Source organism: Canis aureus, chromosome 21 (genome assembly GCF_053574225.1).
Source record: "Canis aureus isolate CA01 chromosome 21, VMU_Caureus_v.1.0, whole genome shotgun sequence".
Taxonomy (NCBI): domain Eukaryota; kingdom Metazoa; phylum Chordata; class Mammalia; order Carnivora; family Canidae; genus Canis; species Canis aureus.
Genome location: NC_135631.1, coordinates 44,490,011 through 44,517,967, shown reverse-complemented (window position 1 = coordinate 44,517,967; position 27,957 = coordinate 44,490,011). Strand labels below are relative to the sequence as shown.

General features: G+C 38.4%; 1 gene segment (V, D, J or C); it reads left to right on the top strand.

Annotated features, from left to right (window-relative positions):
* The first annotated feature begins 423 nt into the window (after nt 1-423).
* LOC144292073 (T-cell receptor gamma chain C region C10.5-like) lies at nt 424-27,955 on the top strand. The segment is given in 5 exon segments: nt 424-503; nt 13,446-13,522; nt 21,154-21,483; nt 24,997-25,032; nt 27,359-27,955. Coding segments are annotated over 5 exon segments (666 nt in total).
* The last annotated feature ends 2 nt before the right edge of the window (nt 27,956-27,957 follow it).

The following is a 27,957-nucleotide window of genomic DNA, read 5'->3' as shown; positions in this document are numbered from 1 at the left end:
TCCAAAATTTAAACACCCTAAAAATTGAACTACAAAATCTTACTTCAACCACTGTCTCTGCCTGCCCTCAACTTATAGGTTACACTTTTATTTCTCACCCATCCTTCCGGTTTTTACTTAGGCAAATATGAATTATAGATATAAAAATGAATAAATGCATATAGATATAATTGTCTAACACACAAGAGTAAAGACATACATTATTGTGCACTTCTCACTTATACATCCTTGTGCTCTTTTTATGTCAATACAAAGGAACACTTAGGTGGCTTCACAGTATTGCATTGGTCACTATATACTTTATAAGATACTTTATAAGATCAGTTCCTTGTGATAGGCCAATGGATTACTTCCAATCTTTTACCGTCATAAAATATACTGAAATTACATTGTTTTATGTCACTTTGGACGTGGTTACCGGTCATGTTGGTAGGTATTGCAGCTTACCCTGATAGAGATAGCGCTGTTGTGCACTTCCAAGATGATGATGTCAGGACAGTGCTGTAAAACATCACGATTTTGTTAATCTGACAGGTGAAAAAATAGCATCTCATCATGGTCTTAGTTTGCTTGTCTCTGATGAGGATAATCATCTTTTGATACATTGAGTCCATTTCTATTTCTTTTTTATATGCAATATTTGTCCAGTCCTTAGACCATGATTTCCAGGAGTAATAACACTAACAAGTATGACATTCATTTATATGTGTGTGTATATTTCTACAAACATGAGTATAAAACAAAATGTTCAATGCCTGGTTGGTGAGGGAAGAAATAAATGATGGTTTGTTTGTCTCCTTTTCTAATGAATATTTTTGAAGTAAAAATTTTTACATATTAGAATAAAACAATGTCTCATTTAAAATTGGGAAAGATTTTTTTATTTACAATCAGCTTCAGTTTCTGTGAAAACAGATTCTGTTGGAAACCAAATAGAGGTTCCTATGTGGAAACAACGTAATACCCACTGGATGCAAGGAAGAGGAAATTTAATTTCGATCTACTTATTGATTCTTAAGAATTTTATCAGCTTCTTTGGGACAAATCACTGGGACTTTACTTAGAGCTCTGGAACTGTTTCAGCATGTGGAAAGCACAGAGGCACAGAGAGGAAACCAGCAAATGATGGAAAGCTGAGTGGGCTGATATCCCTGCTGGGGCTCCTAGGCAGTGTCTCCTGTGGCTTCCGACTCCTCAGTACCTTCCTTCCCCAACTGGATCTGGGCTGCCCTGGATTGGGATGTGCAGAGAGAGGAAGAGGGTGGTGGTGCAGGAGACAGTGTGAGTGGCAGGAGACCACTGGTGTGGTGATGGAGCTTTATTTTCTCAGGCTTGTTTTATCTATGCGCTCTATCAAATGCGGTTGATTCGTGGAAAATGCTTGAGGTCAAACCGGCCCCTGCTAGTTGAGGCTGTGCAAGAGGTGGCCCCGGGGTTTGAAAGATGAAATAAGGACAGTTAAACCACAGCCAACTTTGCTCACTTCCAATAGGCCACAGCTAATGGAAGGAAAACGTCCATCTGCACACACATGCTCCCGCTGTCAAACACATTCTTGGGCTGTGAGTGAGGGGTCCCCTGTTTTATACCATTGTTCATTCCAAGTAGGAGCCACATGAGTTGTGATCATCTGACCAGGACTGTTGAGACACTGAACCCTGAGTCCCCTCCTATGACACAGTTCTGAAGAAAACAGCAGGCGACTTCCTGTAACACTAGGTGATCCCTGACATTCCACCAGGATCTGTGTTTTTCCATGGCAGAGGATTCACCAAGGCTCCTACTTTTGATCTCATTTTGTCAGCGTAGGCAGGGTGACATGAGACCCCTGCCCATGAAGCTACTAGCACAGGTAGACTGTGGATGTCACAACAGCAGGTGCTTCTCTCCTCACAAGAACACAGACATATGGAGGCCCTGAGTTCAACTGTGGAATTGGATGTCATAGGCTGAGTCTATGTCCCTCTATAGGGACACATGACTGCAGAGTCAAGAATAATCAAAGCAAGGCTATTTTTTAAATTTTTAAAATTTTTATTTAAATTCAGTTAATTAACATATAGTGCATTATTAGTTTCAGAGGTAGAGCTCAGTGATTCATCAGTTGTATTTAACACCCAGTGCTCATTACATCACATGCTCTCTGTAATGCCTATTGCCAAGTTACCGCATCCCCCATCGCCCTCCCCTCCAGAATTCTCAGTTTGTTTTCTACGGTTAAGAGTCTCTTCTGGTTTGTCTCCCTCTCTGATTTCATATTCTTTTATTTTTTCCCTCCCTTCTCCTATGCTCGTCTGTTTTATTTCTTTTTTTTTAAGATTTTATTTATTTATTCATGAGAGACACAGAGAGGCAGGCAGAGACATAGGCAGAGGGAGAAGCAGGCTCCATGCAGGGAGCCTGATGTAGGACTCAATCCCAGGACCATGAGATCATGCCCTGAGCTGAAGGCAGATGCTCAACCACTGAGCCACCAGGCATCCCCTCTGTTTTATTTCTTAAATTCCACATACGAGTGAGATCATAATTGTCTTTCTCTGATTGACTGATTTCGTTTAGCTTAATACCCCTGAGTTCCATATACATAGTTGCAAACAGCAAGATTTAATTATTTGATGCCTGAATAATATTTCCATTCTGATAATAATATTCATTCTGACTGGTATTAGATGGTACCTCATTGTGGTATTGATTTATACTTCTCTGATGCCAAGTGATGTTGAGCATTTTTCGTAATCTGTGGGCCATTTGTATGTCTTCCTTGGAGAAATGTCTGTTCTTGTCTTCTGCCTATTTCTTAACTGGATTATTTGTTCTTTGGGTGTTGAGTTTGACAAGATCTTTATAGATTTGGGGCACTACCCCTTTATCTGATAAAATATTTGCCAATATCTTCCCCCATTCTGCAGGCTGTCTTTTGGTTTTGTTGACTGTTTCCTTTGCTGTGCAAAAGATTTTATCTTGATGATGTCCCAAAAGTTCATTTTTGCCTTTGTCTCCCTTGCCTTTGGAGACATATCTAGCAGAAGCTGCTCTGGATGAGGTCATAGAGGCTGTTGCCTGTGTTCTACTGTAGGATTTTGATGGACTCCTGTCTCACATTTAGGTCCTTCATTCATTTTATTTTATATATGGTATAAGAAAATGGTCCAGTTTCATTCTTCTGCATGTGGCTGTCCAATTTTCCCAACATCATTTGTTGAAGAGACTGTCTTTTTTCCTGGATATTCTTTCCCACTTTGTCAAAGATTAATTGTCCATAGAGTTAAGGGTCCATTTCTGGGTTCTATATCCTGTTCCATTGATCTATGTGTCTGTTTTTTTGTGCTAGTATCACACTGTCTTGATTATGACAGCTTTATAATAGAGCTTAATGTCATGAATTGTGATACCAGTAGCTTTGGTTTTCTTTTTCAAGACCCCTTTGGATATCTGGGGTCTTTTCTGATTCTATGCATATTTTAGGATTATTTGTTCCAGCTCTGTAAAAAATGTTGATGGTGGGGATTGAATTGAATGTATAGATTGCTATGGGGAGCATAGACATTTAACAATATTTGTTCTTCCAACTCAAGAGTATAGAATGTTTTTCCATTTCTTTGTGGCTTCCTCAATTTCTTTTATGAGCATTCTGTAGTTTTTAGAGTACAGATCCTTTGCCCATTTGGTTAGATTTATTCCTAGGTATCTTATACTTTTGGTGCAGTTGTAAATGGGAGAGTTCCTTCATTTCTCTTTATTTTATCTCAGCATTAGTATACAAAAATTCCACTGATTTCTGTGCACTGATTTTATATCCTGCCACTTTGCTGAATTCCTGTATGAGTTCTAGCAATTTCAAGGTGGAGACTTTTGGGTTTTCCACATAGAGTATCACATCATCTGCAAAGATGTGAGAGTTTGACTTCTTTGCCAATTTGGATGCCTTTTATTTCTTTTTGTTGTCTGATTGCTGAGGCTAGGACTTCTAGTACTATGTTGAACAACAGTGATGAGAGTGGACATCCTTTTTTTTTAATTTTTATTTATTTATGATAGTCACACACACAGAGAGAGAGAGAGAGAGAGAGAGGCAGAGACATAGGCAGAGGGAGAAGCAGGCTCCATGCACCGGGAGCCCAATGTGGGATTCAATCCCGGGTCTCCAGGATCGCGCCCTGGGCCAAAGGCAGGCGCCAAACCGCTGCGCCACCCAGGGATCCCGAGAGTGGACTTCCTTGTCATGTTTCTGACCTTGAGGGAAAAGCTCTCGGTTTTTCCCATTGAGAATGATGTTTCCTGTGGACTTTTTGTATATAGCTTATGTGATATTGAGGTATGTTCTCTCTATCCCTATACTGGAGAGAATTTTAATCAATTAACAGTGCTCTACTTTGTCAAATGATTTTTCTGTATCTGTTGAGGGGATCATATGGTTCATTACTTTCTTTTATTAATGTAGTGTATCACATTGATTGATATGTGGATGTTGAGCCCCTCTTGCAACCCAGGAATAAATCCCACTTGGTCATGATGCATAATCCTTTTAATGTACTGTAGGATCCTATTGACTAGTACCATGGAGATAATTTTTGCATCCATGTTCATCAGGGATATCCATCTGTAATTCTCCTTTTGGGTAGGGTCTTTCTCTGGTTTGGGGATCAAGGTAATCCTGGCTTCATAGAAAGAGTTTGTAAGTTCCTTCCACTCTATTTTTTTGAAGCAGCTTCAAAAGAATAGGTATTAATTCTTTTTTAAATGTTTGATAGAATTCCCCTGGGAAGCCACCCAGCCCTGGACTCTTGCTGGGAGATTTTTGAACACTGTTTCAATTTCCCTGCTGGTTATAGGTCTGTTCACGTTTTCCATTTCTTCCTGTTTCAGTTTTGATTTGTAAATCTTTAGGAATGCATCAATTTCTTCCAGATTGCCTAATTTGTTAGCATATAGTTCCTCATAATATGTTCTTATAATTGTGTTTCTTTAGTGTTGGTTGTGATTTCTCCTCTTTCATTCATGATTTTTTTAATTTGGGTCCTTTCCATTTTCATTTTGGTAAGTATGGCCAGTGCTTTATCCATCTTATTAATTCTTTCAAAGAATCAGCTCCTAGTTTCATTTGTCTGTCCTACTGTTCTTTTGGTTTATTTTTCATTGATTTCTGCTCTAATCTTTATTACTTATCTTCTCCTGCTTACTTTAGGCTTAATTTGCTGTTCTTTCTCCAACTCCTTTAGGTGTAAGGTTAGGTTGTATATTTGAGACTTTTCTTGTTTCTTGAGAAAGGCTTGTATTGCTATATACTTCCTTCTTAAGACTGCCTTTGTGGCATCCCAAAGGTTTCGAATGGTTGTGTTTTCATTTTCATTTGCTTCCATGAATTTTTAAAATTCTTCTTTCCCTGGTTGACCCATTCATTTCTTAGTAGGATGCTCTTTAACCTCCATGTATTTGTGTTCCTTCTACATTTCCTCTTGTGGTTGAGTTCAATTATGAAAGCACTATAGTCTGAAAATATGCAGGGAATAATCCCAATTTTTTGGTACTGGTTGAGACCTAATTTATGACCCAGTATGTGATCTATTCTGGAAAATGTTCCATGTGACTTGAGAAGAATGCATATTCTGTTGCTTTAGGATGGAATTCTATGAATATATCTGTTAAATCCTTCTGGCCCAGAGTGTCATTCAAAGCCTTTGATTCCTTATTAATCTTCTGGTTAAATAATCTGTCCATTGCTGTGAGTGAGGTGTTAAAGTCCCCTACTATTATTGTATTATTATTAGTGTGTTTATTTAGCTTTGTTAATAATGGGTTTACATAATTGGCTGCTCCCAAGTTTGGAATATAAATATATATAAATGTTAAATCTTCTTCTTGTATAGACCCTTTAAGTATGATATAGTGTCCCTCATCATCTCTTATTAAAGTCTTTGGTTTAAAATCTAACTTGTCTGTTATGAGAATTGCTACCCCAGCTTTCTTTTGAGGTCAATTAGCATTATAAATGGTTCTCCACTCCCTCATCTCCAATCTGGAGATGTCTTTGGGTCTAAAATGAGTCTCTTGTAGATAGCATATCAATGTGTCTTGCTTTTTTATCCAATCTGATGCCCTGTGTCTTTCGATTGGAGCATTTTGCCCATTTACATTCAGAGTAACTATTGAATGAATAGTTACTATGAATTCAGTGCCATTGCATTACCTGTAAAGTCACTGTTTCTGTATATTGTCTCTGTTTCTTTCTGGTCTGTTAGTTTTGGGCACCCTCTTCACTTAAGGGATCTCCTTTCATATTTCTTGCAGGGCTGGTTTGGTGATCACAAATTCTTTTAGCTTCTGTTTGTCCTAGAAGTTCTTTATGAATAATACCCTTGCTGGATAAAGTCTTCTTGACTGCTTATTTTTCTCATTTAGCACCCTGAATATATCATGCCAGTCCTTTCTGACCTGCCAGCTCTCTGTGGATAGGTCTGCTGCCAGTCTAATGTTTCTGCTAAGGACCTTTTGTCCCAAACCACTTTCAGGATTTTCTTTTTATCTCTGAAATTTGCAAAGTTCATTATTACATGTAAGGTGTTGACCTGTTTTTGTTAATTTTGAAGGAAATTCTCTGTGTTTCCTGGACTTGAATGCCTGTTTCCTTCCCCAGATTAGGGAAGTTCTCAGCTATGATTTTCTCAAATATACTTTTGACTCACTCCATTCCTCTTCCTCTGGGACCCCAATTATTCTAATATTGTTTCACTTTATAGTATCACTTATCTCTCAAATTCTCCCCTCATGATCCACCAGTTGTTTATTTCTCTTTTCCTCGGCTTCTTTATTCTCCATCATTTTGTCTTCCATATCACTGACTCTTCTGCCTCATTTATCATAGCAGTTAGACCCTCCATTTCTCATTGCATCTCAGTAATACCCTTTTATTTTGACCTGTTTAGATTTTAGTTCCTTTATTTCTCTATAAAGGGGTTCTCTAGTGTCCTCTATGCTTTTTTGAAGCCCAGCTATTATCTTTATAATTCTTATTCTGAAATCTAGCTCCAACATCTACTTTTATCCATTATGATTAAGTCCCTGGCAGTTAGTGCTGTCTCTTGTTCTCCTTTTTGGGGTGACTTTTCCATCTTGTCATTCTGTCAAGAGAAGAATAGATGAGTAATAGAACAAAAATGGCAACAAGCCCCCCAAAAATATACCCTAAACAAATCAGAAGAGATCAGAAACCAAAAAAGAAAAAAAAAGAAGAAAAAGGGGAAAAAAGAGAATATAATCAAACAGATGAATAGAACAAAGGAATACACTAGATCATGGGTGTATTTTTGTCTGATTGTTAGAAGAGATTAGGTCCCAAAATTGTAAAGAAAGAAAAAATTTATATATATATATATATATGTGTGTATATATATATATATATATATATATATATATATCCCCTAAAATCGATTTAATAAAAGAGTTGATAAAATAAGAAATTAGTTGAAGGGACACCTGTGTGGCTTAGTAGTTAAGCATCTGCCTTCTGCTCAGGGCATGATCCTGGAGTCCCAGGATTGAGTCCCACATCCAGCTCCCTGCATGGAGCTTGCTTCTCCCTGTGCCTGTGTCTCTGTCTCTGTCTCTCTCTTTCTCATGTATAAATAAATAAAATCTTTAAAAAAAAAGAAATTAGGGGATCCCTGGGTGGCTCGATGGTTTAGCGCCTGCCTTCAGCCCAGCGGGCGTTATCCTGGAGACCCAGGGTCGAGTCCCATGTCGGGCTCCCTGCATGGAGCCTGCTTCTTCCTCTGCCTGTGTCTCTGCCTCTCTCCTCTGTGTCTCTCATGAATAAATAAATAAAATCTTTTAAAAAATAAAAAAGAAAGAAAGAAATTAGTTGAAAAGGATAAAAGATTTTGAACTGAAAGACTAAAGAATCCTGAGGGGAAAAAAACATGAATTCAATATACTATTTTCCCCTAGCAGTGGAGTTTTACTGCTCTGTATGATGGGTAAACTTGGCAATAGCCAGATGTTCTTGCTAATCTTCTGGGGGAGGGGCCTGTTGCACTGATTATCAGGTGTCTTTACCCCAAAGGGATTTGCACCACCCCCTTGCCAGGTGGGGCCAGGCTCAGTGTAAGCAGCTCCAGATTGCTCTTTGTGGCTTGTGTTCCCGGAAGCCTTTCCACACCACTTTGGGATATGGAAATCAAAATGACGTTGGTTGTGCACCAGATCTCCAGCCCCAGAGCTGGGAACTCACACCTGCCCCTCCTCCTCATTGTGCTCTCAGGGAAAAGCAGTGAATCACTACTGTCTCGCTAGTCCCGTTCAGCACTCTGCACTCACCCAGCCTGTGACAAGCATTTCTATCTCAAGCACGCAATCCCATTTCAAGTCTCCAAACCCTGCAGGCTCCTGCAGCTCCCACTAATGCCACTCCTCCCAGATGAGAAGGGGGAGGGGATCTTGCCTGTTGTGTTGCTTGCTGGGCCCCTGCTCAGAGAGCAGATGCCCAACTATGCTGCTGTTTCTGGTTTCTGGCTATCCCAAGCTGAGAGCCCACTCCTGGGCTCACTGATTGCAGCAGGTTTCCCTGCTCTAATGTCTGGGAACTCTGCTGTAGACACTCGTATTCTTTCTGTGACCCGGAGGATCCTGAGACACACTCTCCCACCTAGGATTTGGCCCCCTTTGCTACCTGAGCACCTGTCAAGCCAGGGTGTATCTCACCAAAGCCGGACTTCTAAAAGTTCTGATTTCATACCCTGGTGCTCTATCACTTACCAGTGCTGGCTGCCAGAGGTTCTGTCCCCACATGGTCTCTCTTCCAATATATCCTCCCAGATTCCCTTCTCCACACCTCCTACCTTACACAAAGTGGTCGCTTTTCTATTTGTAGAATTGCGGCTATTGCTTTCTTGGCTCTCAGGTTGAGTTCACAGGTGTTCAGAATGATTTGATGCTTATCCAACTGAATTCCAGGGAGCAGACAAATCAAGGGTCCCCTATACCTCCACCATCTTCCCTTCCCCCGAATAGGGCTTAATAGAAGACATGCACGTCAGAAATGTGTGCTGGGGGTGGAGCAGAGGAGGGCTGTTCAACAATGTGACCACAAAGAGTAAGTGTCAGCAGAAATCCCACCTGGTCATTCAAACTAAGCTGACAAATTTTGTCATGACCTTGAATTCTTCAGGAAGAAAATGTGAATCTCAGATCCCAAGCTTTTCCTTAATAGAGAACAAATGTGTACTATTTTAACAAATGTCAAAATTTCACTGATCATTGCTTTTGTTTTTCTCTCACATACAAATGGAAACACTTTAATAACACAGCTCATACCATCTATTACCAAGAAACAAGGAAACACAGAACTTTTAGAATGCTGAATAAAAACAGGTGCCTTTAAGAAGTATATATATATATATATATATATATATATATATATATATACACACTTCTGTAGGTACCAATACAGTATATATATACTGTATTGGTACCTACAGAAGTCATACCAGCCTCTACAACAAACTCTGTATATATTTCCTCAAATGGAAATGTGGTCCATGAACAAAGTGTTAGTGAGGAAAGATGATACGAAGCCAGGAAACTACAGAGGGATTTGCCAGCAAGTCTCAGGATACACCGAGTTAATGAGGCAGATGCTGGGCTGTATTACTGTGCCTGCTGGGATGCACCATATGGAAATGCTCCACTTCCACTGAACAAAAACCCTTCCACAACTCCACACCCCTCTAAACATTTACATGCTCCTTTCTACCTCCCAGAGGGACCTGCTCACTCTCTAAACAGGGCTTTCTCCTACATTTGTGTCCTCAGCAAAGCTTGAGGTAGGACTTTCAGATCCAGCCTGTGACATTTCTATTGATAAGAACACTTTATCATCTATCCCTACCTCTCTGGGTCCTAGGCTGGCTTTTGTTAGTGTCTTGATTTTTTTACTTCTCCATTTATGAGGAGTTTATTGGGAAAGAAGCCAAACTCAAGGTGTAAAATGGTGTGCTAATGAAAGAAAGAAAGAAAGAAAGAAAGAAAGAAAGAAAGAAAGAAAGAAAGAAATCTGAATTTCAAATTCCTACTCAGCCACTTAACTCACAGCACCATCCAGGAAAGTTACTAAATCTTTCTCATAGGGTTTCTGGGGACTACGGGAGGTTCCATACAGGACAGTTCTGGCACAGGGTCAACACATCACTGTGTCCTTTCCCATTACTACTAAAATGCTTCACTGAGCCATCTCAGCTAACACAGGAGCTCAGGGACTCTTGAAAAGTCACATCTTACATTATCCTCCAAACAACAGTAAAGTTTGCTTTATTTTGAAAAGCTAAAACTTGTGAATAGTAAAAGAGTTGAGAATAATAAACCAGAGGATATTTTTGCTCCAAGATTTTTCTTCATTCACATTAGAATATAGAAACATCTGAAGCAATAATTACAGTAATTTTAATATTCACCAAACTGTATGAACTTTCTACAAACTACAGATCTATATGTATAAAGTTGTATGATTATTATCTCATTTGTTATTATACAGTAATTAGATTTTAATAACATTATTACACTTTTAATTATTGCACATTACACTTCTGCCTAATGTGAGATTATTATCTCATTTGTTATCATACAGTAATAAGACATTTCTTCCAGTTCTCATGATAGGCATAGAGCTACCTATACTATCACTTAGAATGAAAAGTCGGAGAAGGACAAACATTATATGTTCTCATTCATTTGGGGAATATAAATAATAGTGAAAGGGAAAATAAGGGAAGGGAGAAGAAATGTGTGGGAAATATCAGAAAGGGAGACAGAACGTAAAGACTGCTAACTCTGGGAAACGAACTAGGGGTGGTAGAAGGGGAGGAGGGCGGGGGGTGGGAGTGAATGGGTGACGGGCACTGGGTCTTATTCTGTATGTTAGTAAATTGATCACCAATAAAAAAATAAATTTAAAAAAAAAAAGAAAAGGTGCTCAAAGATAGGTGTGTTTGAAGCAAAACCTAAAGGACAACGCAAGAATGTTATTACCAAGGAGGAGATAATAATGAATTCTTACGACATAGGTGTTTTGGTGAGGTCTAGTGGGATCTGATAGTTCTTTATACCAGGAACATAATAAAATGACACTGAAACAGATCATAATGAGATCTTTCCTTAGTCCTAAAGCAAACCTTCCTCCCCCATCCTTGCTTCTGGAGAACAAGGGGTGTCACTGCCTCCCCAGTCCTGATGTATACCCATCTTGGAGAAAATTCTGAGTAGTCATTGGCAATGCCAACCCTATGGATGCACATGTGTCTTCAGCTTGGGTTTGTAGATTGAGTAAACCCCTTTCTTGTCTCTTCACTGTTTTTATGTCCACTGTCAACTTGTTCAAATGGCTCTGATTTCTCTCCTTTGCTTTTCAGATACAGATAGCAAAATAAGAATATCTAAGGATCAAGTCTCCTTTAACTAAAGATATGAGGGAATGGCCCACATAGGTTGCAAACTGTCTGGGGTTTCCCTGGAGCAGCCTATTATGCATGGCATTAACAAAAAGAAGGGGAGCCCCTGAAATGAATCCTATATGGTTCAACCAATATTATCTGTAAAACAAGCCCAATTCTGGCTTGGACACAGATAAGAGAAACAATAGACATTTGCTTCGATGTGGATGGAACTGGAGGGTATTATGATGAGTGAAATAAGTCAATCGTAGAAGGACAAACATTATATGGTCTCATTCATTTGGGGAATATAAAAAATAGTGAAAGGGAATAAAGGGGAAAGGAGAAAAAATGAGTGGGAAATATCAGAAAGGGAGACAGAACATGAGAGACTCCTAACTCTGGGAAATGAACTAGGGGTAGTGGAAAGGGAGATGGGCGGGGGGTGGGGGTGACTGGGTGATGGGCACTGAAGGGGGCACTTGATGGGATGAGCACTGGGTGTTATTCTATATGTTGGCAAATTTAACACCAATAAAAAATAAATTTATAAAAAAAAGAGAGAGACAGCAGAGTCTTTTGCTTGATAATCAATAATGTCCTCAAGTCCAATTAAGTCACCTGCTATTGTGCCTGCTGAGATCTCACAATGTCACAAAGTCAGAAGGGACCTGTAAGAAAACCTTCTCTTTTACTAACACTCAACTACATCCTCACTTGTTCAACCACAGCAGACCTTTCCTACTCTTTTTTTTTTATGATAGTCACACACACAGAGAGAGAGAGAGAGAGAGAGGCAGAGACACAGGCAGAGGGAGAAGCAGGCTCCATGCACCGGGAGCCCGACGTGGGATTCGATCCCGGGTCTCCAGGATCGTGCCCTGGGCCAAAGGCAGGCGCCAAACCACTGCACCACCCAGGGTTCCCACCTTTCCTACTCTTAATCAAAGTTTCATAAACTCAGAATAGGAAGGGCTCTTTGGACATACATAGCTCAATGGCCACACAACAAATGTGAGATGTGAGAACCCAGGGATGGCAAATGCCTTGTCCAAAGCTAGTTGACCACAGAAGTACAGCTACACATAATTTGCTAAAGATCATAGAATAGCTCTCAAGGGGCTGCTTCTTTCAATGTATCAGAGAACTGGAATTTTTTTCAAATTTTGCTTTAAATAAGAATCTATTATTTCAAAGAGGATAGACTTCCACAAATTTCCTCTTATTCTAGGAAAAATAATGTCATTACACAGATTATTCCCGCATTTTGCATTATGTGGTAAAGAATCATTTTTTAAATAATAAATTTATTTTTTATTGGTGTTCAGTTTGCCAACATACAGAATAACACCCAGTGCTCATCCCGTCAAGTGCCCCCCTCAGTGCCCATCACCCACTCACCCCCAGCCCCCGCCCTCCTCCCCTTCCACCATCCCTAGTTCGTTTCCCAGAGTTAGGAGTCTTTATGTTCTGTGGTAAAGAATCATGTTGGTAAGATGTACAAGTACCTGATTAAAAAATAGAAAACATCGTTCACATTTCTCAAGTATATTTCTGTTGGCATGTTTGCATTTTTGGTTACTGAAGAGTTTCCTCCTTCAGAAATACAATCCCAAATTACTAACGGAGCAGATCTGGTGTTTGTGAGAACAAAAGGGCTTTTCCTTTGATGCAATCTTTGAGCAGCTGCACACAATTGAACACCTGGAAATCAAACCCTCTTAATTCACAGACTACTTTTCTTAGTAATTAATATAAGTAGTTGGTTGACCAGTTACTCCCAATCTCTCTTTCTTTTTTTTTCTTTTGCTTTTATTGTTTCTGTTTCCTATTGTTTCTGTGATTACTGCCTCATTGGAAAACAGACACTGTTGTCAATTAATGTGAGGAAAACTTACAAGATATCAGATGCTATGAAGCCTATATTCAAGGACTTCCAAGAGAATCCAGAAGATCAAATTGCCAGTAAAAGGTTTTACTGTTGGTCATGCCACAAACCTCAAGAGAAGGCTGACATTTTTGTAGAAGCTCTAACCACTGTGATAACTCAGTCTGGATCAAGATATTTGGACAAGGAACTAAGGTCATAGTAACTCCTCCAGGTAAGTAACTTTGCTCTGTTTTGACCTTGTGAATGAAAACCTGATAGCTGTTTTTTAGAAAAAATAATGTAGAATCACCTCAGCACATGGACAGTAATTTTGCAGCTACGGGTCCCTCTACATGGAAACACAACTACTTTTCAAATGGTTTATTTACTTTTCTACATGTAAGCAGATTAAAATTCTACTTTTAGAAAATATATGCATGCACTCAAAAATAGACTCAGGCTTGAAGTTAAAATCATTTTTAGGACCGTGCCTACAAATCGGTTGTGTGTGCTATTCGTTCAAGATGCTTTTCTTCTAATTGGTCTCTTAAGTGAGAAACACTTTGATGAAGTACCTCTAGTATTAATAGTGTTCCTTTCTTAATGATAACATGTTTCTCTAATAACATGCAAAATCTAAGTGATTACTTTTGATGTCTTTAACAGCAGTGTAAAAAATTTAACTCTTACAGTAAATGACTATAGAACATTAATAATCCCATTTATTACTCTAGCTAGGGGGAGGCTGACACTGGTCAAAATTTGTGCTACTGCTAGTCTTGGGATATTACCTAAAGATGGTCCAGTTTAATGAAATTTGTGAGCTCAGTAAACCACTTCAGCTCCAAAGAGTCCATAAAAAGAGTCTGTCTGCATGGTTTTACACTTTCATTTGTTCATTTATTGTTTCAGCAAACATTTATTAAAGACAGTTTCTCTGCTGGATGCTGGAGATAAAAGGGTGAAGAAGACACAGTCTCAACACTCAAAAAGCCTCTAGTCTAAAGGGCAATTATTCTAGATTGTGGCTTCATTGAGTCCTATGTTGTTTTGGCTGGTGGGTGTGAGAGACACAGAACATCTTGGATTCATGAGCTCTTCTGTTTTCTTAATTTATGTAATACCAGTTGCTTATAAAATCCATATATTGGGACGCCTGGGTGGCTCAGTGATTAAGCGTCTGCCTTTGGCTCAAGGAGTGATCCTGGAGTCCCAGGATCGAATCCACATCAGTCTCCCTGCATGGAGCCTGCTTCTCCCTCTGCCTGTGTCTCTTCCTCTCCCTCTCTCTCTCTCTCTCTCTCTCTTTCTCTCTCTCTCTCTCTCTCTCTGTCTCTCATGAATAAATAAAATCTAAAAAAATAAAATCCATATATTTTGTTTAGTGGAAGAATTTGATAAAATGGCCTGAAACCATCCCACTAAGGAGAATCATAATAGCAGCCAAGATTTTTTGAGGAACAGGTCTTAGTGCATTTTCTCATTCCTCAACAGCCCTATATGGAAGATACTCTTATTCCAAATTCACTGATGAGCAAACAGGCTTGGAGAAGTTCAGTTATTTGCCTAACGTCACATGGCTTGTTACTATGGCAAAGAATGGGATCCAACAGAGACTCGTCCATGCCAAATAGCATGGTTTAGACTATTATGTGGTATTTGAAACATTAAGCTGTAATTTTATATTCTGATATGTACTCTTTTGTAGCTTGACCTTTTAAATAGACTCTTTACATGAATGCTTAATTAGTAATAGCTCATAATTTGTATTACTACTCATGTGGAAAACAATGATTCAGCTTCTAATCATGGCATTAAAATACCTCTCTCCCTCACACAAGATCAGGTAAGTCATGCCGAATACACATTTATTAAATTCTCGCAGTGTGATTTTTTGGGTATTTCTATAAAAGTACAAGTCCTTTTGACATTAGTGCATTCAATCTTCTTTCTGTATTGGCAACAAATTTTCTGGAAATATTGAGAATTTTTGCATCCATGTTCATCAGGGATATTGGTCTATAATTCTCCTTTTTGGTGGGGTCTTTGTCTGGTTTTGGAATTAAGGTGATGCTGGCCTCATAGAATGAGTTTGGAAGTACTCCATCTCTTTCTATCTCTCTGAACAGCTTTAGTAGAATAGGTATGGTTTCTTCTTTAAACGTTTGATAGAATTCCCTAGGGAAGCCATCTGGCCCTGGACTTTTGTGTCTTGGGAGGTTTTTGATGACTGCTTCAATTTCCTCCCTGGTTATCGGCCTGTTCAGGTTTTCTATTTCTTCCTCTTCCAGTTTTGGTAGTTTGTGGTTTTCCAGAAATGTGTCCATTTCTTCTAGATTGCCTAATTTATTGGCGTATAGCTGCTCATAATAAGTTTTTAAAATCGTTTGTATTTCCTTGGTATTGGTGGTGATCTCTCCTTTCTCATTCATGATTTTATTAATTTGAGTCTTCTCTCTCTTCTTTTTAATAAGGCTGGCTAATGGTTTATCTATCTTATTAATTCTTTCAAAGAACCAACTCCTGGTTTTGTTCATCTGTTCCACAGTTCTTCTGGTCTCTTTTTCATTGAGTTCTGCTCGAATCTTCATTAATTCTCTTCTTCTGCTGGGTGTAGGATCTATTTGCTGTTTTTTCTCTAGCTCCTTTAGGTGTAAGGTTAGCTTTTGTATTTGAGTTCTTTCCAGTTTTTGGATGGATGCTTGTATTGTGATGTATTTCCCCCTCAGGACTGCTTTTGCTGCATCCCAAAGATTTTGAACGGTTGTATCTTCATTCTCATTAGTTTCCATGTATCTTTTTAACTCTTTCCTAATTTCCTGGTTGACCCTCTCATCTTTTAGCAGGATGGTCCTTAACCTCCACGTGTTTGAAATCCTTCCAAACTTCTTCTTGTGATTTAGTTCTAGTTTCAAAGCATTATGGTCTGAAAATATGCAGGGGACGATCCCAATCTTATGGTATGGTTCAGACCTGATTTGTGACCCAGTATGTCGTCTATTCTGGAGGAAGTTCATGTGCACTTGAGAAGAATGTGTATTCAGTTGTGTTTGGATGTAAAGTTCTGTAGATATCTGTGAACTCCATCTGGTCCAGTGTATCATTTAAAGCTCTCATTTCTTTGGAGATGTTGTGCTTAGAAGACCTATCGAGTGTAGAAAGCGCTAGATTGAAGTTACCAAGTATAAGTGTATTATTATCTAAGTATGTCTTAACTTTGGTTATTAATTTATTGATATACTTGGCAGCTTGCACATTCAGATCCTCTTGTTGGATAGATCCTTTAAGTATGATATAGTGTCCCTCTTCATCTCTCACTACAGTCTTGGGGATAAACTAATTTATCTGATATAAGGATGGCTACCCCTGCTTTCTTTTGAGGACCATTTGAATGGTAGATGGTTCTCCAACCTTTTATTTTCAGGCTGTAGGTGTCCTTCTGTCTAAAATGAGTCTCTTGTAGACAGCAAATAGATGGGTCCTGCTTTTTTATCCAGTCTGAAACCCTGAGCCTGTTGATGGGGTCATTAAGCCTATTCACATTCAGAGTTACTATTGTAAGATATGAATTTAGTGTCATCATGATACCTATTCAGTCCTGTTTTTGTGGATTGTTTCCTTGGACTTCCTCTTTCTTTTACAGATCCCCCTTAATATTTCTTGCAGAGCTGGTTTGGTGGTCACATATTCTTTCATTTTCTGCCTATCTTGGAAGCTCTTTATCTCTCCTTCTATTCTGAATGAGAGCCTTCCTGGATAAAGTATTCTTGGCTGCATGTTCTTCTCATTTAGGACCCTGAATATATCCTGCCAGTCCTTTCTGGCCTGCCAGGTCTCTGTGGAGAGGTCTGCTGTTACACTAATATTTCTCCCCATGAAAGTTAGGGATTTCTTGTCTCTTATTGCTTTAAGGATCTTCTCTTTATCTTTGGAATTTGCAAGTTTCACTATTAAATGTCAAGGTGTTGAGTGGTTTTTATTGATTTTAGGGGGGAATCTCTCTATCTCCTGGATCTGAATACCTGTTTCCCTTCTCAAGTTATGGAAGTTCTCAGCTATGATTTGTTCAAATACACTTTCTGGGCCTCTGTCCCTTCCGGCGCCCTCTGGAACCCCAATTAAACGTAGATTTTTCCTTCAGGCTGTCCATCTTGCTCCACCTCCCCAATTTGCTGGAAATATTGAAGCTAGCAGAAGAACTGGAGCTAGTATACAACATGCATGACTAAATTGCATAACTTAGAGCTGACTTTCCACTTATTCTGGGACAGCTGCAGAAAGACCAAACCAAATAGTATCCAATAGTATCCTCTGATGAGCAGTTCATAACTGTAAATCAATACCCTAGAAACTGTTAAGATAATATTGAGTTCAAAGAGGCGATCTTTCAGGAATAAATAGGTTAAGAGATTATCATTAAGATGTCAGACCCTGTAACAACTCATTTGGTCTCCAGTTAGTGGGGATTGGATTCTGGAAATAGCTTGCTTTACAGTCAAACAAGATACCCACCCCTCAATTTGTAGAAAGAAAAAAAATACCTGTAAAAATATTGAATATTTACTAAATATTCTTTGTTCCTCTTTGAAAATAAAAGAAATCATAGCTGTATATCTCAAGTAAAGGAGTTATATCATACAAGAAAACCTTTAGGAAAGAGATTTCTAAGGGCCAAGAAAATGATGAGAAAAAGTGAAATCATACTCTCCAATTTGTGTGAGTCAGATAAGAAAGACAGACCCAAGCTGCCCAGGCAGAGAGGGGTTATTTCATCAATTCTTGACTATGTTCATTTCTAACGTGATTTTTCTTGAGTTTCATCTTTGCTTAATGTTAGCAGGGTCCATTTTTATATATTTATGTAATATTGAAAAAATATAAGCGCAATTTTAAAAGAGGCACAAAGAGAGATTTTTATAAAAGCTTTTCAGGCAAGATTAGTATGGCTAGAGCAAAATCAAAGCATTTGGTTGTGGCACAAAGCTCAGGGTTACAGGTAAATTTCTTTATATTCCTCAGTATAAGATAGGGAGGCGAGGCAGATGAGGCAGGGGCTGCTGGCTAGGTGCTGGTTCTGGCTCAGAATTCTAGGATTGTTCCCAATTTGGTCACATATAGCAGCAGGATCCTTGGGGAGGTAAAGGACTCTGTCCTAGTCCTTGGGGGGAAGGGTAGTTGCTGTTTGATCTAGCATAGAAGACTTTAACAAGGAGCTAACTGGGGGTCCCTAAGGGATGGAGATGTTAGGGCCATTTGGGATTTCTGTGTTGAAAGTTTGCTAGAGAGGGATGCCTGGGTGGCTCAGTGGTTGAGCAGTCTGTCTTTGGCTTAGGGCGTGATCCTGGAGTCCTGGGATCGAGTCCTGCATCAGGATCCCCACCGGGAACCTGCTTCTCCCTCTGCCTATGTCTCTGCCCTTCTCTGTGTGTGTCTCATGAATAAATAAGATCTTTAAGAAAAGAAAGTTTTGTAAAGAGGTTTGAACGTCCTATTTATTTGACTTCAAAAATAACCAATGAAAAAGAATGAACAAAAAAATGCTAAACTTTCATTTAGTCAGAGGATGATTAATAACAAGTATCAAAACATTTAACTGTGTAAACATATTCAAGGATGTTATAAGCTAAGTTTTCCCCCTAAACTCAATCTACTATATTTGTTCATTCTTCACTAGCCTTAGAGATGAAATTTTGCCTGAATGAGGGAAAATATATCACAGGGATGTTTCTAGCATACTAGGTCTACTCAAATAAAATTTTCAAGAATTTTCACAAAGATGAAAATTGAAACATTGAAAAAATGAAATAAATATATCTTTCTTTCCTTAGTGGTTGTGATGATAGGCACATATGAATTCATAAACTGAAAAGCAAGTTTCTGGACCTCTTTTTTCCACCTGACTGCCTAATCAATGTATGTTCTAGCAATCAAATTAAACAAGTTAAACAGTGGAATGGCTCAGTCAACCATTCTACTGACAAAATTGTGGAAGTTCAAGATTAATTTTATCCAAAAGAATAAAACATCAAGACTATAGCTAAGGAAAAGTCACAGGGCGTTAAAACGTGTACTATTATCCTGAAACCTTTCAAGTTCATCATTTGATTTTCAATTTCTTAAGTGTAACAAATCAGAAGTATTCCTATAAAAAACAAAATTTCTAAGATGAAAATTAGATTCCTTAATATATTGACTAGAGGCTAAAATTATGTAACTACCATGTACAATTGAAAAATTGATCTTTATTTAACATGCTTTTTAAATTACAAGCAAAGCATATGGTTGGAGATTGTACAGTGCCTTACTATTATAATTAATAAAATACTATTTCTCAAAGCAAGATGTATAAACTTTATTTTATTTTATTTTATTTTTACAAAGAAGTTCTAATTCAGTGAACTCCTTCTTTTTTTTTTTTTTTATTTATGATAGTCACACAGAGAGAGAGAGAGAGAGAGAGAGGCAGAGACACAGGCAGAGGGAGAAGCAGGCTCCATGCACCGGGAGCCCGACGTGGGATTCGATCCCGGGTCTCCAGGATCGCGCCCTGGGTCAAAGGCAGGCGCTAAACCGCTGCGCCACCCAGGGATCCCAAGATGTATAAACTTAAAATAAGCATGTTATGACCTAAATCTACTTAAACCATGAATAAGAACTCACTGTTTCCCTGCTGATTTAGTATAAAAATCAGGAGCTTTGCCACCCAGGTATAAATTCTCTTGCATTATCCAGTCCCTCAAAAAATAGAGTATTAAGAGCCCCCCCCCTAAAAATTTTTTCCCTTTCCTTTATCAAATGAGAAATCCAATTCCCTTTTTCTTAAGAAATTGAATTATTAAACTAGTCCAAAGAGAAGATAATAAAAACACTAGAAAGAGCTGTGGAAATCAATTTTAAGAGAGTTCTAACATTTGTAATTTCAACCATTAAATTAACAGTAAATGTATAATTAAGTAACATACCAACATTCAAGTGACATGACCTTTAAAACTATGATATCTTGATATATATTTTGACATTTTATCTGCAAGAAACTCTGGAATCATAACTTTTAACACTATACCAGTTTTATGTGTACTTTATTCAGCTGGTGAAATCACAGTATATTGTGGCATTCTAAAACTGTTTGGCAGCTTTTTAGGGCACATTCAACTTTGAGGGGAATTCTAGAAGTCAAAATAAATTATGTCTTCTTAGTTATACTTAAACTACAAATGATATTCCAAAATAAAATGTGCTTTTGGTAAACATTTTCCAAAGCAAAACAAGATTCTGATAAGTGCGTTATTTGATAAAGTTAATATAAAGGCATTTTTGAAAATAATATTTTTTCATAGCAGTCTTGGAAATACTGCCCCTTAGCTTCCAAATTCAAGACATTGTAAATAATTGGGAGGCAGTTATAAACATTGTCCTACTCAAAACCCTGGAGTTGTTCAGATGTAAGACATCTCAGTCTTACAATCAGAACAATCAAGTAGGAGACCTCCATACTTCAGAAGTGCGTATGGGATTCATATCTGAAGATTTAAAGATCAACTTGATAGATTGTCAAGTACACATGGAAGTAGATTCCCATATAAAAAGGAGTGTGTACTGTTTAATAAAATCTCATATATTAATCTAGACTCTGCCACTTAATAGCTGTGACTTGAGGCAAGTTATATGATTTCTGGTACCTATTTTCCCACTGAAAATAAGAACAATCAATACCTCATAACTCATTGTGGATGGAAGACTATAATAAGCACTAATTCAATGGCAAGTTTCCTTCATTTCACTCTGTGCTAAGTGGTTCTAAAGTACACAATGTCTGTTTTTCTCTAATAATGTTATTAATTGATATTCCATTTTCCTTCACAGATAGAAGCCTTGATACAGACATTTCCCCCAAGCCCACAATTTTTTTCCCTTCAATTGCTGAAATAAAACTCCATAAGACTGGAACATATCTTTGTCTTGTTGAGAATTTTTTCCCTGAAGTTATCAAGATACATTGGAAAGAGAAGAATGGCCAAATGATTCTGAAATCCCAGCAGGGAGGCACCGTGAAGACTAATGACACATTCATGAAATTCAGCTGGCTGACCGTGGCAAAAAAGTCAATGGCTGAAGAACAACAATGTATCATCACACACGAGAATAATAAAGAAGGGATTAATAAGGAGATTCTTTATCGTTCAATGAAGAAAGGTATGTGATATAGAAATAGAAATATAATCTTGCAGTGCTCTTTTTTTGAAGGAAATACTCCAGCTTTTCTGTGAAATATTAATGAAAAGAAGCAAATAGAAATCTTTCTAAACTGTTAATGATAGCATAAATGTGCTGCTTTTCCCCCCATGGATTGAAATATTCATGGTTTTGGAACATTAAAAAAGAAAAAGGAAAAAGACAAATTCACTTACCCTTTGTTGCCTCAGTTTTTCATTCAAAATATGAAGGGTACAGTGATTTTTTTTTTTAGGTTCATTGTAGGGATTAAATGAAACAATGCACATGAAAGCATCTCGCAACTTTGCACAACATAAATGCTCAAGAAGAGAGTCTGTTTTTGATAATCTTACTTGATCAAGACATAAAAACAATCACACATCTTTCAGGAATGTTCTACTCAGAAGTCAAAGCCCCTCTTACTTCAATCTGGTCTACCTCAGGTATAACCTGTCAATGATGAGTTGGTGGCAAAATGCTATTCATTTGACGGAACCAGATCCCAACTCAACAAAAAATAGAATAATTTGGGTGCTGAGGGTTTAGTACGGCCCTGTGGTTTTTAGATTTGAATTTTATATACCACCATAAAGCAAAATTTGGCAAATAAAGTTTGGGTGAGGCTGATGTGTAAATACATTTTTCATTCTACACAATGAACATATTTCTTAACTTTGATAAATGTTGCTCAGCAAAAATTTACTGTAATACTAGCATGTGCCAGGTCTGGAAGGGATGCAGGATGAACCACTCTCCCAAGGAGGATCACTACAGTAGAGAGAACATACTTTTCCTAATCACTCAGGGTCACTCATGATTCAGGTATGGTGTCCCAAATTAAGCTCATTGGTGCAGAGTATGGACATATTTAGACAGTGTGGGCAGAAGGCTGAATGTGACTGGCCCAGCTGTGGTCCAGTAACTCGCTGGGCTGAGAAGTCAAGTCATGAGTATGAACATCACAGATCAAGGCCTCAGAGGACCCATAAGAAGGAACCAGTTTGCACTTTTCCCTGTGTTTCACAAGCCCTTGGGAAGCAGTGGGGAACACGCACATAACAAGACGTGCAAAGACTTTTGCAGCATGCCACTCAGAATTCCTGAAGGTAATCTATATCTTCTTGAATCCTTGGTTTTTCCAATGATCAAATTAGGATGAAACACTTATCTTTGCTTTGTCCTGGCATGTGATGAAGAGGAAATGCAAACATGTCAGTGAAAATGCTTGATTTTGAAAGCATGACATGGGTGTATTTATTCATGTTTATTGCATTTATGTTTATCTTTGCCTAAAATAACTGAACCGATTTTACAAACAGCCCTAATTTTTTATTTCTATAGCTAAGAAACAGAGAGAAGGCAAATGAGCGAAGCACAAGTTTAATCACTGGGCTGAAGTTCTTTAGGTATTAACTTTTATAGTAATCAAAGTAAAAATATACTATAATAAGTTCCATGGTGATGATTACAGAAAAGGGAGAAATTCTTATTCATGATGTGTTTCACATGAGAATTAATTTCTGAAAGGAATGTCTCCCGAAGTCTTCTCCTAGAAACAAAGCTAATGAGGGCATTTCTATTAATGCCTTTCATCATCAAATTTCTAATGCTGTTGCTTGTAAGTTTTTTGTTTGTTCTTTTTGGTTTTGTGAAAGCTGAAAATATATAGAATGTGTAAGTACAAATCCACAAAGTGATTTTGAACAGATAAAACTATCTGGTCCAAATTTTCAACCAAGTTTGATGGAGAAAGCGAATCTAGGGTACACTCACAGATTTTAATTTGAAAAATTGTTAACCCTAATCAAATTGTTAACCCTACATCAATCATTGCATGGTGGAGAGATATTTTTATTTCTCTTTTAATGGGTAAAGCCATTGTATGGAAAAGAAAGGGACTTTAAGACACTTTAAAGTCAGTTCTTGATATTTTAACATCTAAACATAATTATATAGATATTTTATTTCGAGGACTTACCCTAGGGTACCCTAGGTGTACCCTAAAGCCTACACCTCAAACCCATTTTTTTAAGAACACACCAAAATAAGGCTTGTGGAGTGCATCAATTTGCACACCAGAACCATGTCTTTGTGTGGACAAGAGCATATCCAGCAGAAAAAAAATAAACCAAAACACCTTGTAACTTTCTCTTCCTACATCCGATGGTCAAAGGAATTTTGTCTTTGCATGTATGTTGGGCATTTTTTTTTTACACTATAGAGAAATGCAACTCTCACCTCAGGTTTTATATATTCAGAAACCTATATTTATTACTCGGTCTATCTTCTGTCCCTGGAAAGAAGTACACTGAAATGCTGAGCTTCTGCAAGGAAAAGGTCATTTGCTAAGACTCATTATGATATCGGGAAGAGATGATGCCTGGAGTCCACAATGGTGAAGTATGCTTGATTTCTATAGATTATTTTACAAAGTACTTTCCACATGCTCTAGCTCATCTAAACCCCGACAAGTGACCTCTGAATGCTGGCTCTGCCAGTTACTGGTATGTCTCATGGCTAGTTAATTACTCACTAAAACTTATTTCCTCAAGTCTAACATGGAGTTTTCCAAATTTGTCTCATATCGTTGTCCCTGGGGGATCAGATGAGATAATGCACGTAGGTGCCTAGCACAGTAATAATCACCCAATAGGAATTGGCTTTCATTAGCTTTATTGTCATGTCCGCAAACAGCATCCCCACTTCAGAAGATCATTTGGGAGTTGGGAATAATGGGGCATACACGATTTGGAAAGGTAAGGCTTTCCTCTTTAACTTAGACAGAAATTTACCTAAATCAAACAACCAAACTTCTTCAAACGTGTAAGATTTTACTGCGAATTCTAGGCTTGGGCAAATTCATTTGAATTCATTTTATAACAACCCTTCATGTCAACAGTGGGTGCTGACAACTGCACAGAAGCCACTGTTTCTGGTTATTTTTCCATTCACAAATATTTATAGAACACCTATAGTGCAGCAAGCACTGGGCTGGGAGCTATGAGCATAGACGGAAAACAAGATAGTCTTAGACATTACCCTCTAGTTGTGAGAAAAGAGGGAAAAAACCACATCATTCATGAATTTCAACATCTTCAAGCGCCAAAATACAACGTATGAGTTGACCTACTGAATTACACAGAATCAAATCAAGCATTTCTGGAATTGTGGGACTCATGTTTGTAATGACTCTCCTCTCGGTTATATTTCTTTTTTTTTTTTAATTTTTTTTTATTATTTTATTTATGATAGTCACACACAGAGAGAGAGAGAGAGGCAGAGACACAGGCAGAGGGAGAAGCAGGCTCCATGCACCGGGAGCCCGACGTGGGATTCGATCCCGGGTCTCCAGGATCGCGCCCTGGGCCAAAGGCAGGCGCCAAACCGCTGCGCCACCCAGGGATCCCTCGGTTATATTTCTATCCACAACATAGACACATGTCAAATAATGATTATAAACATTTGAATAATATTTGCTCTCATTTGTTTTAGAGCTCACTGCTATTAATTCTACAAAAACTGATGATGGTAAGTTTTTGTCCATGTTTGCCTTTATGTTATGTTATAGCATCTTTTCCTCCTTGACCAAATCACCCTTTGAACTCCCCTGGCTTCAGTGAGAAACCTCAGAATGGCTGGCTCTTGCAAAATAGACTGAGTGATATTTGAAGTCAATCCGTCATTTCTCAGGAGTCATGTTCACACAGTAAATACTGGGTTGGGTATGAGAAGACTATGAATTAGGGGTGCAGTGATGTGCTCTGAATTCTTTCAACAATGAAGGAATTTCTGTGGCCTTTTTTTCTACTGACTGAGGAAAACATGGTATCAAGTTTTTTTTTAAGTCTTTCTTCTTGCTGGTAGTTAATTATATGAACTGACATTAAGAGGTTCTTGTACAGAAGGTGTTGTGCTGCACTGTGAGTGCATTTTGTTTAATTTTCTTAATACTCACTGGAAGTATTTTATTCCCATTTTACAAATGAGGCAATGAGCTAAAAAGAATTCAATCCCTGCACCACACCACACAGTGAGATCTGGGGCTTCAACCCAGACTGTCTGAATCAACAATTCACACACTTACTCAGTTTTCTTTTTTTTTTTTTAAGATTTTATTTATTTAATCATGAGACACACACAGAGAGAGAGAGAGGCAGAGGCACAGGCAGAGGGAGAAGTAGGCTCCATGCAGGGAACCTGACGTGGGACTAGATCCCGGGTCTCCAGGATCACGCCCTAGGCCAAAGGCAGCGCTAACCACTGGACCACCGGGGCTGCCCCACTTACTCAGTTTTCTATTCTTCCTCTGTGATGTCATCATAGACCAAGAAATCCCAAAGCCAAGGCCCTGAGACAGGTGCACACATGGGGAATCAGTGTGAGTGCAGGGCTTCCAGTGCCACAGACTAGGCATTAATCCCAGTTCTTCAATTATTAGTTGCAAGAATGCAGGTACAGTAGTTACATTTCCTGAGCCAAGCAGGGATAACAAGAACAACGTTTCACTCAGCTACTAAAGACATAATGTCACATATGTGGAATGTCTATCATGGGGTATATCATTGGCTCTCATCAGACCCTGCTCATATGCCTTCCATGTCCCATCCCAAGGGGCTCCTAGAACTTAGCTAACATATTACCTAGCCAAGGGCAAGAAGTTATGAATACAGTACAACTTGAATTAGCTTTCCACACCAAGGATTAATGATTCTGGAGTTCCTTCGCCCTGAAGATAAAGCATGTAGAAGAAATTTCCACAGGAACAGACTTGGCCTTGTAGTTCATTGAGTAGCCAGTCTGGTCCACCATCCTTGTCATTAATTATTTCTTCATATCAAATATTTTTTCAAAATCTCAGAGGATATTAAAGACAATTATCCTATTACATCATAGCTATAATTAAGGTATTCAGGAAAGACAAGGGAATGAGTTTGATCTCTTAAAGTTGCAGAGAATTTCAATTAACCCCTTTCTTCCACCTTATTATTTTTTAAGTTATTTAAATTGCAATTAGTTAACATACAGTGTAATATTAGTTTCTGGTGTACAATATAGTGATTCAACACTTCCATACATTAGTTGGCGCTCATTGCAACAAGTGCCCTCTTTACTAAAATCTCCCACCTACTCCACTGTGAGTACAACCAAATTTCCAAAGATTGTCCCCTTGTTACAAATCTCATTAATGCATGATGTGTAATGGCTAAAATGCTTCTAAATCAGCAATTCATCTTTATATTTATGCTTAACTGTTTATTGTCGGGGTATTTATTGCACGTGGATGTTCAGAATTACAGAATAGGTAAATGTGTTCTTGGATATTACGTTGCTGGGATAAAATCTGGCTTGTGGGACTCAGTAGTCGTATGACATCAGGGAAGTTGCTTCTCTGTCCTCAACTTATTTGTGAAATGGAATGAAAATAATCTCCTGGGTTACTGAAAAATTAAGTAACATATTAAATCTTTGCACACAAAGCTCTCAGATTAAATGTTTGGCATTAGTGGTCCATATTAGCTATTATTACTTAGAGACATGGTGAAGAAATAGTAAAAGTTACTTACCACCAGTGCTTTCTTCAGGTTGACTCATTCATCCAAGACCTAATCTTACTTTGTAATACTTTGTAATATTGCAGGTGAATTTCCTGGAGGTTGTTGTTTGACTTGATATACAAGCTAGATTCTGAGTTGTCTTGGTGGTGATGGTGGTGGTGGATAGTTTACTATCAGGTTGTTTTGTTGTTGGGGTGTCCCTTCAACCTAGATCAGAAATGTATAATGTGACCTGTCTCTCATTAATAAGCCTTCATCTTTCAAAAGAACAGAAGATACTAATAAATGACTTCTTTTAGACATACTACAGCTACAGCTAAAGACCACCTCTGCCTACTACACCTACCTCCTCCTCTTCCTCAAGAGCCTGATGTACTCCATCATCACCGCCTTCTGTCTGTTTAGGAGACCAGCGCCCTGTGGCAATGGGAAGAGTTCCTAACACATGGTGGCACCAAAGGTCCATTGGCTTTTGTCGCTAAAAGTGTTTGCTGAGGATCTAACTGGGCTTGCCAAAACCAGAGTTTTGGGTTATTTCAGTTCACATGTGTCTTCTTCAATTGTGTCATTATTGCAGAACAGGTTTACAAACCCCTGGGCAAACAGAAACTTCCACTCTGCACCAAGAACAAATTCTGCCATGACTCAGTGGTGGGGCCGGGGGCCATTCACAGAGGCATCAGCACTGCTCTCTCCTTAATGTCCACCGGTTCCTCCCTCTACCCAGTACCCATGCCTCTGAGTACAGCCAGCATATAGCTTCTAGTCACATCCCCCAGGGCTCTTTAACTGGATAACTGCCTGGAAGCCTATTTACACATCCAGAACCTGCCATCTTTGCTACCTAAAGCTTGTACTGTCTTACATAATAGGCACAATAAAAACAATTAAATGTCTA